The sequence below is a fragment of the Panthera onca genome, chromosome B3 (assembly GCF_046562875.1).
Source record: "Panthera onca isolate mPanOnc1 chromosome B3, mPanOnc1 haplotype 2, whole genome shotgun sequence".
Classification (NCBI taxonomy): domain Eukaryota; kingdom Metazoa; phylum Chordata; class Mammalia; order Carnivora; family Felidae; genus Panthera; species Panthera onca.
Genome location: NC_138344.1, coordinates 67,180,647 through 67,196,228, shown reverse-complemented (window position 1 = coordinate 67,196,228; position 15,582 = coordinate 67,180,647). Strand labels below are relative to the sequence as shown.

Genomic DNA, 15,582 nt, shown 5'->3' with positions numbered 1-15,582 from the left:
CAGTAATGTTCATTCCGGCATTATTTGAAGTAGCAAAAGACATGAAAGCATGAAATAAATCAGTAAGGAATAAAGTTCATCAATAAACAATGGGCTCAATAGTTATCCACATAATCATGTTGTGGAAACAAATGACATGTATCTTTATGTGTTAAAATGGAAGATGGAGAAAAATGTGCACAGCATGCTCCAATTTAGGTAAAACTGAATAAACACTTGCATATGTATTTACATATGCAAAAAAAGTCTTTGAAGAGATACATTAGAACAGAGAAGACTGGTTGCTGTGGGAAGGGGTAGAAAACCTGGGGACTTGGAATCATAAGAGTTTTCATTTTTGATAGTGTTTGAATTTAGTTTTTATACATTACATGGTTTAATGTTATAATAAACAATAGAAAAAATATATAGCATGAGAAGTCTACATACTGGGAGTCAAAGAAGAAAATGGCAGCTCACAGGAGGCTTATTTAAGCATGACTGTGAAGTTTAGACTTTAAGGACAGTTTGGATTTACTTGAGTGAAGGAATATGGGGCACCTGGGTGGCTGAGTCAGTTGACCATCTGTCCTACTCTTGGTTTCGGCTCAGGTCATGATCTTATGGTTCATGGGTTCAAGCTCCATGTGGAGCACTGTGTAGGGCTCCATGCTAGCAGAGTGGGACCTGCTTGGAATTCTCTCTCTTATTTGTCTCTCTCCCTTTCTCTCTGCCCCTCCTCTGCTCGTGTGCACATGTACACTCTCTTTCTCTCAAAATAAAGTTTGAAAAAAAAGGAGAGAGAAAGCATGCAGAGAGGGGGAGTAGAAGATGGAGGAACAAGGGAGTACTCACTCTAGGGAAACCATCACTAGCAGCAAACTCATAAAGGATAGATAGGGTGGATGTAGAAGACTGCCCATTTTTACAAGCCTCAGTTTCCCCAAGGACACATTGGGCTGTGTCTAGGAGTTAAATTTTACTTTGAGGCAATGGGGAACAATGCAAAAGTTTACAAGCAAAGTGTAATATGATCAGATTTACACTTCACATGTGTGATGATGACAGTCCTGTGGACGATGGATTGACAAGGGGTAAGGTGAGGAGGAGAGACTTGAGCTAGAAGAATGCAATAACCCCAGTGCACTGACAACAAGGATTAAAAGGGGCAGATAATAAGATAGAAGGTAGAATTAAAAGAAGTCAGGGCCTTATTTATGAATAATGGAGCCTATGAAATCATTTATTATGATTCACTGTTTCTTGGTCTTGGACAACTGGGTAGAAGACAGAACCTTTCATGGTCAGGACACATAAAAATGGCATGGATATGTCACCAAAGAAATGTTTAGTTCTGCACAATTGAGATTGAAGTGCTTGAGTCACATAAGAGAGAAAGGTGTCCAGCTGAATACAGATGTCTGGAGCATAAAAAGATGGCGGAGGAACAGTCTTAATTGTCATAAGAATAAAATTGGTAGCTGAAGTCATGGGGGGTATTTAGTATCACCACAGGAGGAAGGCTATGGATGGGACCACCGCTTATAAGGGGTGGGACATATATGGTAAGCCTCAAAAGCAAGCTAAGAAAATATTCAGAAAGCCTTCAAGACTTAAGTAGTAGAAGCCAATGGATGACAAGTTTCAAGAAGGCTTACACTCTTTCAGAGAAATCTAGAAATATAGGGCTTGAAGTGTGTTGTTGGTATTGAAGAACTACAAGATGATATATATGATCACTGTGTTAGAAGTACTTAGTGCTTGTTTAAAGATCAGATTCCTGGTCCTTCTGAACTCAGATTTCTTATGGTGGGAAACGAGTACATACATTTTAACAAGGTCCCCAGTAAACTTCACTCTCAGGTCTGAAAGTAACGGTGGCAGACTGTCCACTCCGTAAGAACAAGAATTTTTTTGTTTAATTCATCGTGTATACTTAGTGCTCACCACAGCATCTGCCACATAGCAGGTCCTCAATAAATGCTAAGTAACTTAAGGATGAGAGCAATGAATGGACGCACAGACAGATGAACACACAACTGCAGGAAAGAACTAAAGAACTAGTATCTTTGCCAAAAACCTTGGTAAGATTACTGGAACTTACGTTCTAGTGGGATGGGTGAGGGCACAACAGATAATACACAGGTAAACAGATAAACATGGTAATTTGTATAGATCTATGTAAACTGGGGTAGTCTGGGAAAGCTTTTCTGAGGAGGCAGCATTTGAGCTGTCGCTTAAATTATGAGAAAGCAGTCGCCATGTGAAGGTCTGAGGTAAAAAACATTTCGGGCAGAGCAGAGTTCTAAGAAAAAGGGCAAACAAGTGTGTTTAAGTAATGAGGAGGCATCTGTGGCTCTGGCCCAGTGAGTGAGATGGAGACTGGCAGAAAACGAACCCAAGAAGATTGAGTGGATGCAGATCATACATGGTTTTGTCGGCTGTGGTCTCATAGGAATTTGATGTTATTCTAATTGCAATGAGAAACTGTTTAAATTAAACAAAGCACTGAAATGATTTGATTTACACTTTTAAAAAATTACTTTGGCATCTGTATGAATAATGGATTGTAGCAGGGCAGTGGTGGAAGTAAGTAGACCACTTAAGGGTTGATGAAGTACTCCGGACAAGAGAGGATTATGGTGGTAGCAACAGAGACGGTGAGAAGTGCTTGGGTGTAGAAGATATTCCGGAGATGGAACAGACAAGATCATGCTAACGGGTTGGCAAGAGTAAGTAACGGAAAGGGGAGTCTAAAGAACTTGGATTTTAGCCAGTGAGCAATGGGGACTTAAAGTTTTGAAGTGAGTAACACAATTACAGTAGAATATATTAGAACAGTTATCTTCAGGCAGTGAGCAAAATGCATTCTTTGGGAAATGAAACGGAAGGTAGAGGCAAATTTGGGGTTGTCAGTAATACTGTAGGCCTGACGTGTGACAGGCACTGAACTAAGGTGAAGACAAAATGAATGGCAAAAAGTGAGGTATAGCTATAAAGGCCGCCATCAAGTTTGTGGAGATTTAATTTGCAGTGCCTCCGGGCACCAGAGCTTTGCAGAGAAATTTGGCCAAGCAAGATTTGGGAATCATCAGAATATAGCTAGTTATTAAAGCCATGTGAGTGACTGATTAAACCCAGAAAAAGGTGATAGAGTAAAAATGGAGTCTAGACCAGGAACTGACAAAAGAGACTAAGAGTAACCAGAACAAAAGGAGAAAAACTAGGAGAATGTGGCATCACGGACGCTGATGGGGGCATTTTAAGAAGTGTTTATAGCTGTCAGATAAGGGCTAAGAAGCATTGGTTGGGTTTGGTAAAACAGAGATTGTGGGCGATCTTGGTCAGAGCTGTATCCATTTGGAGGTGTTGAGAGAAGCCAGACTCCAGGTATGTGAGGCGTCTGGGACAGGAAGAAGCACTGACCACGAATATAAAGAACACTTCTGAAATTTCTGGTTTGGAAGCAAAAAAGAGAAGCAGCTAAAGCAATAAACAGAGTGGAGGAGGGGTGGAATCTGGCATGGGAGAGACGGTGGTATGTGTTACTATGATGTGAAGGACACAATAAAGAGAAAGAGGAGGAAGATACAGGAGGGGATGAGTGTTTGCAAGGTCTGCAATCCCAAAGCCTTAGTTGCCTGTGCTACAAAGACTCTACATGCTTGAAACCTGAACTTGTAACTTTAGATTTATGGAGCAGCTTGCAAAAAGCTTTTTTGCCAAAGCCCCAGTCTCTCATTTCTGAAGTTCTCTTTCTTTCGCCCCCCATAAAGTTAATTTCATTATTTATCTACATTGCTTTTTTCAGAGGCAACATTTAGTCTGATGGTAGGGAATAGATGTGAACATAGGTATCAGGTTGTGAGAAGCTGTAGCCGCTGTGAGAAGAGTCCCATCAGAGCAGTATAAAAAGCAACCATGTTCATTTAGCTCAACTTAAGTGACAACAAATAATCTAGAAATCAAATGTAATTTGTGGCAAATATATGCTAACTTAATTTTTATTTTGATCTTTATTTACTATTTGCCTCGCACATATTAGATGCTTACTAACGCTTGATGAAAAAAGGAATTAATGTTTCAGAGATTTCTAAGCATTTGGTACATATTGGTAAACCATAAAATAAATGCAAATAACTGAAAGAAAATATGAAATCCACAAAGTTAGTAAAGAAGGTAACTGCTAACATATCATGGCAATAGTATTAACAATGTCTAGAAATAATGTTGATAAATTAAGAGCAGTGGAGGATAAAATGCTAACTTATTAGAGGAGTTCCATTCTTTCATAGAAGTAGGGTAATTTTCTTTTTTTCCATCATAATTGTGACATAAAATATTCTTACAATTATATCTTTTAGTTATCATTGCCATACTAATAACATTTGCTCCCAAACTCTCATAAAATATAATACACAGTTAATAGAAAAGAATCAAAATAACTAAATCTTTCTTTAATGTTTAGAACACATTTAGGATTTGACAACGATATGGGTTTAACAGTTGTTACTTGAAACCTTAAAATAATTTTTTTGCTACTCTGCAGGTTAATTTCCTAATTGGTAAAAGAGAAGAGGTTAGATTAGATAATATCTGAAGGAAGTTCCTACTCACATTTCTGATTGAAAAGCATATGATCACAGAGACCATCAGCTACTTTAGGAATATAGTACTTTTTATATAGCATACAATGTCCATTTTAATAAAAGAAACCTTCTGACAGGACAGTTCCCTTTTGGTATAACTTACTGTTTTATTCAGACCCAAAAGCTGGTAATGATTTTCATAATTAATTTTAGACATTTTTATATCCATTAGAAGTTTAATTTTTTCACAAAATTATATCATGAATGTTATCTGAGTTTTTCCAAAATAAAATTAATTTTGTAATCATCATATGACGGCCTCACTTTTTCTTCCTTTAGAGGCCTATATTTTGAGAAATAGTATAAATTCTTACCTCTAAGAGATAAGGTTCCATTTGATCCAGGGTTTTTCCAAGATGCTTATCTGGATCTAAACCTGCCAAGAAAGGTTACATTTTTTTTTAAGATAACTATTGGAGTATGGAACCCAATTTGACAATAAGTTATATTTAATATAAAAAAATAAAGATAATTATTGGATTGGATGTTTAAAGACGCATTCCCCTACCCTCTGCCCCTCCTTGCCTAGGAAACCAGTACGTGTATATTTCAAATTGCTTTGATCCTAAAGTAAAATATATTTTCCTATTCCCCTTGGATAACTGGTTTTCTTGCTCTTGAAAGGTAAGTTTTATACCAAATCATTTGATTGCACTGTATCAGCTTCCAGATACATTGTTTCAATTCATTTTGAGCAACTGTAATTAGGATGGAAAACAGGTTTCATTTCAAAGGTCATTTATGTCCTCGGTATTTTAATTATTGTCATTATTTTACTGATGGACAACAGTGAGAATTTTCTTATGTGTCCTTATTCTATCTAAGCTTTAAAATTCTTACTTTGAGAGTAAGAGTAGAAAATAGGAGAGTGGTAGACCATTATGCTTTTATAATTAATTCACCTCAAAGGAGGGTACGAACAAGGACAAAAATAGTTACATTATCAAATTAAATGACATTTCATTTCAATGACCACTTGTGCAATAATGTATTTCCTAAGCAAAGACAGAGACAGCTCTGAAAAAATTGTTATTGTACCAACAGCATGTGCATAATCTTAGACAGAGATGTTCAACTGATATAGTAGAGTTTATGTAGGTGACAAGGTATAGGCAGATACGTATGGACAATAAACTCTTCCGACATAACAAAACTCACTTGCCAGTGAAGAAAAAGTCACAAGCCAAATGGCTGCTATAGAATGAAATAATTCATTTTAGATATTACATTCATAATACAATTAGATATTTACATCCATAACATATGTATTGGCCTAGCCTCATTTAAATAAGTTATTTTTATTTCTTAGGGGATTAAACTATTTAGCTTATTAATTACACAAACTGATTAATAATTTTCTGCTCCTAGTTGGATGCCTTTTTTGGTAACATGATATTTCTTATAATCACACATCAGAAGAAGGGAAGTCAGGCAAAGACTGAGGATTCTTCTGCCACTGAGTATTTTTAGGTGAAACTCAAAGCAAAAAAAACTCAGACCAGTAGCACTATGGAGACTTTCTGAGTCAACTCCCTTCACAAAAATCTTATTCTGATGGTCTATTCACTAAAATTAAAATTGCAGGGAGATGGGTGAACGCATAAATGAACCAATCACTGACTTTGTCTGGTTCCTCCACGTCTACCACCACTTAGCAATTCAGTATTTAGAATGAACAAGTAAATGAAATGCTTTGACAGAAACACCTGTATAATCACCACCCACATTTAACAAGCACTAACATCATGTCATATTTCCTCCACAACATTTTTTTTTAAGAAATAAACACCACCAACACAATAGAATGTCCCAGTATATTTACTCTTAATCTATATCCCCTATTCCTTCTATAATGTAACCACTCTTCTAAAATTACATTTTTATAATTTTACTGTAAATGTATGTATCCAAACAATATTTATTATTGTTCATGTATATTAAATTTTTACATAAGTGATGTCATCTTTAACTTGATTTTTTTGTTTCACACTGTTAAAGAGATTTACTTATATTGATTACTATGGCTCTTGTCCATTCATTTTTACTATTGTATTCTATTCCATTATATGGGTATACCAGAATTTAATTATACACCTCTGATAGATGGGTACTGGGGCAAAGGCTGTTTCTAATTTCTGTTTTGCCACAAGTACTTTTTATGCTGCAGTGAACATGCTTTTATGTGAAATTACTATGACAGAGGAGAATATATACATATAATTATATACATTATTGTATATATGCGTGTGTGTGTGTGTGTGTGTGTGTATGTGTGTAATCTTCAAGTCTATTAGATATTGCCAAATTACTCTCTAAAGAAGTATTACCGTTTTACTTCCACTTTCAGGGACATAGAATTCATATTTCACATAATGTGAAAATAATTTAGTGGTGTCAGAATTTTAAATCTTTGTTAATCTGATATACATACATATACACATATATGTAATATACATGTATACATTGAAATATATAAAATATACACATAATTGTTTTAGATATTTTAGTTTTAATTTTCTGATTACTGTTAAAAGTAAGCACCATATCAGGTCCAGATGGTTTCCCAGGTGAATTCTACCAAATATGTAAGGAAGAGTTAAAACCTACTCTTCTCAAACTATTCCAAAAAAAAAAAAAAAAAAAGAAAACTACAGGCCAATATCTCCGATGAACACAGACAAAAATCCACAGCAAAATATTAGCAAACTGAATCCAACAATACATTAGAAAACCATTCATCATGATCAAGTGGGATTTATTCCAAGGATGCAAGGGTGGTTCAATATTTTCAAATCAATCAACATGATACATCAAATTAACAAGACAAACAGTAACAGCTATATGATCATCTCAAAAGATGCAGAAAAAGCACTTGACAAAGTATAAGATTCACTTATGATAAAAACTCTCAACAAAGTATGTTTAGAGGGAACATAACAAATAAAAGTCACGTATGAAAACCCCACAGCTAACATTATTCTCAATGGTAAGAAACAGAGCTTTTCCTCTAATATTAGGACGAGACAAGAAAGTTTACTCTCCTCCCTTTTATTCAACATAGTACTAGAAGTCCTAGACACAGCAATCAGGTAAGAAAAAGAAATAAAAGACATCCAGACTGGTAAAGAAGAAGTAAAACTTACACTATTTGCAGATGACATGATGCTATATATAGAAAACTCTGCAGACTCCACCAAGAACCTGCTAAAACTGATAAATGGATTTAGTAAAGGATACAAAATTCATGCACAAATAATCTGCTGCATTCCTATATACCAATAATTCTGTAGCAGAAAGAGAAATTTAAAAAAATAATCCCATTTACAATAGTACCAAAAGGAATAAACTATCTGGGAATAAGCCTAACAAAAGGCAGTGAAAGACCTATATTCCAAAAAAATATAAATCAATGATGAAAGAAATTGAACATGACAAAAAAAAAAATGGAAAGATATTCCACGATCATGGATTGGAAGAAACAATACTATTAAAAGGTACACACTACCTGAAGCAATTTATAGATTTAATACAATCCCTATCAAAATACCAATAACATTCTTCACAGAACTAGAATAGATAATCCTAAAATTTGTATGGAACCACAAAAGACCCCTTAATAGCCAAAGCAGTCTCAAGAAAGAAGAACAAAGCTGGAGGTGTAACAATCCCAGATTTTAAGACATACTACAAAGCTTTAATGGTCAAAAGAGTTTAGTACTGGTACAAAAACAGATACATAGATCAATGAACAGAATGGAGAGCCCAGAAATAAACTGACACATTCAAGGTCAATTAATCTATGACAAAAGGGGCAAGCATATACAATGGGAGAAAAGACAGTCCAACAAATGGTGCCCGGAAAACTGGACAGCTACATGTAAAAGAATGAAACCGGACCATTTTCTTAAAAATAAAATGGATTAAAGACCTATTTGTGAGACCCAAAATCATAAAATTCCTAGAAGAAAACAGGTAGCAATTTCTTTGACATCAGCCATAGAAACACATTTCTAGATATGTCTCCTCTGGCAAGGAAAACAAAAGCAAAATCAAACTACTGGGACTATGCCAAAATAAAAAGCTTTTGCACACTCTGAAGGAAACCATCAACAAAACAAAAAGGCAACCTACTGAATGGGAAAAGATGCTTGCAAATAATATAACTAGTAAGGGGTTATACAAAATATATAAAGAACTTACACAACATTAAAACTCTCCCCAAATCATCTGATTTAAAAATAGGTGACAACCTGGGATGCCTGGGTGGCTTAGTTGGTTTAACATCTGACTTTTGATTTCAGTTCAGGTCCTGATCTTACGATTCATGAGATCAAGCCCCACATCAGGCTCTGCAATTTGAAGAGCCTGCTTGGGATTCTCTCTCTATCCCTTTCTCTCTGCCCTGCTCATATGCTCATATGCCTGCATATGTTCACTCTCTCTAAAAATAAACAAATATTTTTTTAAAATGAGCGGCTAGCTGAATAGACATTTTTTTCAAAGAGACGTACAGATGGCCAACAGACACATGAAAAGATGCTCAACATCACTCGTCATCATGGAAATGAAAATCAAAACCACAATAAGGTATTAATTTACACCTGTTGGAATGGCTAAAATCAAAAACATAAGAGATAAGTGTTTGTGAGCATGTGGAGGAAAAGAAACCCTTGTGCACTGTTGGTGGGAATGCAAATTGGTGGAACTACTATGGAACACTATGGAGGTTTCTCAAAAAATTATGCTTTATGTATTTGAGAGTTATGTTGTTATGTGCATACACATTCATAATCTCTAAAACTTCTTGATAAGATTATTTCTTTACCCATTAGTAACAACCTATTCATCTCCATATGTCTCCATATGTGGTTTTTATCTTATATCTTATTTACCAATGTTACGACACCAGCTTTATTTTGTTAATATTTTACTGGCATATATTTTTCCATCATTTATTCTCAAATTTTCTATGTGCTTTTGTTTTAGATGTCATTTATAAGCTACATATAATTGGATTTTTAAAAATTTTATCCTATCTTATAAATACAACTCTAAAGAATGGAGTTTAAAAATCTTACTGTAGATTTCCTGTTAAGCTTTATACAAATTTGTTCCTTTGCTCTTTTCTGCTTCATGCTATAATGAAAGGATTTTTGTCTGTTTGTTTTCTCTACTGATTAGGAAGCTATAGACTGAATTTCTACTCTTTTAGTAAATACTTGTAATTTTTAACATTCAAAACCATATTTTTAAAGTCTAAATGTAGTATCTAAACTGGGACGCACCTGGGTGGCTCAGTTGGTTAAGTGTCCGACTTTGGCTCAGGTCATGATCTCATGGTTCATGAATTCAAGCCCTGCATTGGGCTCCGTGCCGGCAGTTCAGAGCCTGGAGCCTGCTTCGGATTCTGTCTCTCCCTCTCTCTGCCCCTCCCCACTCCAATCTCTCTCTCTCAAAAATAAATAAACATTAAAAAAAATAAATGTATTATCTAAGAAGTATGAATCTTAGAATATGAATCTAACAATTTGTTTAGCATCCTTTTGACTAAGAGAAATTAGCATGTTTTCACTGGTACTAAATAAGCCCTACCATTTCAGTTGTTATTATTGTGTTAATTCTTATTTCCACCAGTTCTGGCAAGAAAAATTAAGCCTGCCAACATATTCTACCATGTCTATGTTCACAATTGTTTCTCATTAACTTCTCCTGGAATTCAATCTATTTCTAACTGAAATCCATTCTTTATTACTATTTTTTTTTTTTTTTTTTTACTGAAGATCTGTGCGTGGTAAAACCTCTTAGGTTTTAGATGTCTGATAATATCCTATTTAACTTTCATCATTACATAATAGATTAGTTATAATATATTCCTTCTTCAGAAATTAGTTGTTCCTAATAAGATTTATGCTGTCAGCTTAATAGTGCTTCCCATATAATATTTATTTTTTCTGTGCTAAACTGTACAGTTTTCAACGTACTTGTGACATACTATAATGTTAACATAATGTGTGTAAATGTATGTTTGTTTATTTTTATTTATTTTGAGAGAGAGAAGGTGCAAGTGGGGAGGGAAGAGGGTTAGAATCCCAACCAGGCTCTGGGCTGTCAGCGTGGAGCCTGATGTGGGGCTCAAACTCAGGAGCCCTGAGATTATGACCTCAGCCGAAGTTAGAATCTTAACTGACTGAGCCACCTAGGTGCCCCAGTTTATTTTTATTTATACCCTATAGCACCTAATGTACACTTTCAATTCTAAAATTTACATTTTTATTCCAGTCTAGGAAATTTTCAGTCATTATGTCTGTAAATACTGTTTTTCTGCCTTCTATTTTTTTTCTGAAACATCTATTACACAAACATTGCCCTTTACCAATCTATCTTAGTATTTTTAAATTGCTCTTTCAATTTGTTTTTCTCCCTCTATGTTGTCTTTTGGGTTATTTTTCCTGCTTCATTCATTCTCTTTGACTTGACTCACCTAGAGTTTATTCTATCCACTGAGTTTTTTTGATTTTTTTAAGTGACTGTATGCTTCATTTTCAATATTTCTTTTCTTTTTTTTTTTTTTAAATTTTTTTTTTTTCTTCAACGTTTTTTTTATTTATTTTTGGGACAGAGAGAGACAGAGCATGAACGGGAGAGGGGCAGAGAGAGAGGGAGACACAGAATCGGAAACAGGCTCCAGGCTCCGAGCCATCAGCCCAGAGCCTGACGCGGGGCTCGAACTCACGGACCGAGAGATCGTGACCTGGCTGAAGTCGGACGCTTAACCGACTGCGCCACCCAGGCGCCCCTTTCTTTTCTTTTTTAATGTTTATTTATTTATTTTGAGAGAGAGATAGAGAGAGAGAGGGAGAGAGAGAGAGACAGAGAGAGAGAGAGAGAGAGAGAGACAGAGAGAGAGAGAGAGAGAGACTGAATGGGGGAGGGGCAGAGAGAGAGAGGGAGAGAGAGAATCCCAAGAAGGTTCTGAGCCACCCAGATGCCCCTCCAATATTTGTAATTGGTTACTTTTCATATCAGTCTCTTGCTATTCCAATGTGATTTGTTTTTCTAATTGATTGCTTTTTCTTTAATGGATGTTTTATTTTTCTTCATCTCTCTGAGGTTCTCCTTCATACAGGACACTTTCAGTCTCTGTTTCCCCCCAAGATTATGATCTCCTAAGTGCTTTTGCCTGCTTCCTAACCTTTTGTATTACAGCCCCACAGTTCAGTCTTGTTTACCATTTTGTATGTGTACTCATTTCTACTTCACAGAGATGTTTATGTTTTCCAGCCCAGCTATGTCTTTCATACTTTTCCTTCGTATCTTTATCTATTACTGTGGGCTTGAAATGGGAATGTGGAAATTTTAAAGCATGAATGTACAAGGCCAGGATGACTGGAAGTCACTTCTTAGCTTTCCTTCCAAACCCTTGATTCTTACATATTGGTCTTACAACATAACCTGTCTCACTCAGCACTTGGGCACTAGGCTACACATCATTAAAATCATTTTAAAAGTCTCTCATGATTGAATCTAATAATTGACATTTTGCTTCTCTGTAAGGATCTGGGAATAAATAAATGCCTGTCTAAAAGTCATGAAGGGAATTTAAGAGGACATGGTTTTACATAGGTAGGCACTGGAAGATCAAACTGATAATCTTCCCATTTTTCTTCCAGTCGTTTAATTCATTATAGAATCACCAGGCCTCAGCTCTAAACTGTTAACCTATAAAAATAGCTGTTACATCTCATTTCAGAGATTGTTGCATTCCATGATGGATAAAGTAATTTGGCTTGTCTTTAGATAATAGTCAGTAAAATCTGTAAACATAAGCCACTAGGCATAATTTTTCCACATGAATCTGTGATCATCACACAGTATATTTTATCAAAAATTAGTTGGTTATTTAAAGTTTTTCCTTATTCATTGAAATATTTTCAATTTATTTAGTCCTGGAGTATGGCACTAAAAATATTAAAATAAATCAAAATTTAAAACCTTAAATAAGATTTTCAAATATTTTCCTGAAGCACATTATAGACCTTTTCACTACAGTAGAAAATTACTATAAAGCTATAAAATAGCTAAAATAAAAGAGCTACATTTCTTTTCTCTTAGAGTTAATAATGAAATAAGCTGCATGTATAAGTCTTTATAGTATGGTAATGGGGTTTGTGTTATGTTTAGTGAGCATGATAGGTTCTATGATTCACGGTCTGATGCTTTAGACATTTCACACAGGGAAAACAACCAATCAGTAACATTTCACATACACAAAGCAATAGATGATTTCACTGGACATATAAAAGCAAGAAAATGGCAGGACCTGAGAAATAAATAGCTTAGACACATTGTAAATTTATCGGAGGTTTTGTCTGGGGATTTTGGTAGGCTTCTTTGGCATGAACAATGATTTAAAGGTTCTTATCTCATGATCCGATGTTATTTAAATAGACTAGAATTCTTTTCCAAAAAATGTCTAAATTCTATAATGAAACTCTTTGTCTAGGTTCAATACAATAGTCTACATATTCTCTTGAATGGATCTTACTACTTTAAATCAACACTGTATATCATGCACACTTGGGTCAGGCCAACCCATTCCACTGTACTTGATTATGACTACTTCAGTCCTTTTCTCCTGATGCTTTGCTGGGTACTCTGTCCAAGTGCAATCTGTCTTTGCTTCCATTTTTCTGTTCATTAGAAAGTGACAAATCATTGGGGATCTCATGATCATTACTCATATGACATGCCCATATGAAATTTCAGATTGTTTTTATAAAATGTTTTCTTGGATAAGATCCAGAGATTACTAGCAATTCAAGCTACTCTCTTTAAGAAATTAATGGCCTGGAACCACCATGGTCTCAGAGATCTCTTCTAAATCAGCTGAGCCTATTGCACGTGGGATGATATTAGTCAGGGATGTGGTAGGACGATTATTCATCCTATGCCAGAATATATTCAGATATAGAACTCTTCTCAAGAAATCTTTACTTCCTAGAACACTGATGATTCCATAAATATTAAACTACATGCAAATGAAAACTCGTTGTAACTTATTTTTATAAATATAATGAAAGTTTGAATATTTAATTTTCTTACACTTCCACATATTTTTTCACAAGTTTCCTCATTTAGAAACATTGTAGCATTGTATGTACAGTCGTTATGATATTTAATTCTTCTTAAATGGAACAAGATTATTACTAAAATAATTTTAAAACAAGGATTTGGAGAAACAAATCACTTTAACATGAAAAAACTGTTAGCGTATCTATAATTATGAAGCTCATGGATGTCAGTCTTTTATCTCGTGTATTTTTGGCTTGGGTATTTTCTAACTTGGTGATATGCATGGAAAATTCTGACATTCTTGAATATCTTTCATAATTGAGTCCTTCATAATTGAGAATGGAAGGTCAGGGTCAGATTAGCATCAAAAAATATATTTATCATTGGACATATTTTTTAACTTTTAAGCTTTAAATGGTTTAGAGAGAAACAGTTTAAATAATGAAGTCAATATTTGAGTAAAAATTTAACACAATGGTTAGACAACATTAATACCTTCTCTGTTTAATTTACTTGTTTTACCAATAAGAATCCACCCATATTTCTAAGTACAACTAAAGATACTAATGTACCAATATATTTGTATTATATAATATAACATATATTTGTATTATATAATATTACATCTTCTATTACACAGAATCATTTTATCTATTCCTTCTTTCCTCTCTCTCCCTCTCTCTGTCTCTCTCTCTCTCTCCCCCCCCCCTCTTTCTTTCTTGTAATCTCCACATCCAACATGGGGCTTGAATTCATGACTCTGAGATCAAGAGTCACATGCTCTACCGATCGAGCTAGCAAGGTGCCCCATACATAAAGTCATTTTAAGGCATAAGAATAGATAACAATACATCAGTAATTTTTAAAGCCATCTTATACACGCATTCGTTCCATTTTCAATTTTTCAGCAGTAGCCATTTAACTGGTATATGCAGCCAGTCCAAAAGGCATAATCTTCTCTTTCTTTAAATAAACCCAAGAATCTAGACCCAGTACAGTTTCAGTATAATTTGAAAATCTCTCTCCTAATCTTTGTAATGTCATTGTTCCCATTTTATTTTATATAAAACTGTATTATGTTAAAACTCTTTGAGGGACTATGAAAAGCCTATGAAAAAGCCACAATGGCTCACGGGCTTTTTCAAAGAAATTCAACTTTATCTAAAAGTTTCAACTTATCCCAGTCCTTGAAAAAGATGTTTCTTTTTTAGATTCACTCAATTTAGGTGTTTTTTTCTAGTGAAACCTGGGTCATGAATGGACATAAACTGCACTTCCCCCAAACCTTAATAGTCTGTTCAATTTACCTCCTGAATCAGTGAGTGGTAGAATGAAAGTCTCAATATATCTATCTACCATATGAAAACATTTTTATTGATTGAGATGTTTACATTTATTAATGTTAATATATATATATCAATATCAAGAAACATCAATAGTAATAAAGAAGATAATTACATTCCATAGAACCCAGGATGCTGTTATATTTAGAGTAAATTTGAACTCAAATACGTAAGTTACTTACAGTTACTAACACATTTTTCTCCAAAGTGCAGAAAAAATTTACTAAAAATCCTGACCCCTAACCATTTAATCATGTCTTATAGACATTCCTTGATGGAAGCTGGGTGGATGAATAAACCCACAACAAGACCTAGGCACTGGATAACTCCATGCAGAATTAAGAAATTAATTAGGAGGAAGAACCGTAATTTGCAGAGCTGACATCTATTTTACTTTACTTTCATGTATCAATGGGAAGCAATTACAATTCAATTAAAATATTCAATTTTATTACTTTACTGACTGACCTTGAAGTTAATGCCTGTTTTATTTAATTGCATCATCTATGAATAAATGTTAACCCTACACTGTTATGCCC

The 15,582-nt window shown here is 34.7% G+C and overlaps 1 protein-coding gene across 1 annotated transcript in view; it reads right to left on the bottom strand.

The window, feature by feature from the left end:
- DPH6 (diphthamine biosynthesis 6) overlaps positions 1–15,582 on the bottom strand; it is a 183,722-nt gene that overhangs the window by 36,162 nt on the left and 131,978 nt on the right. The window contains exon 6 of the mRNA XM_060619006.3: positions 4,943–5,004. Within this exon, the coding sequence (XP_060474989.2) occupies positions 4,943–5,004 (62 nt within the window). The remainder of the gene's footprint in view (positions 1–4,942; positions 5,005–15,582) is intronic.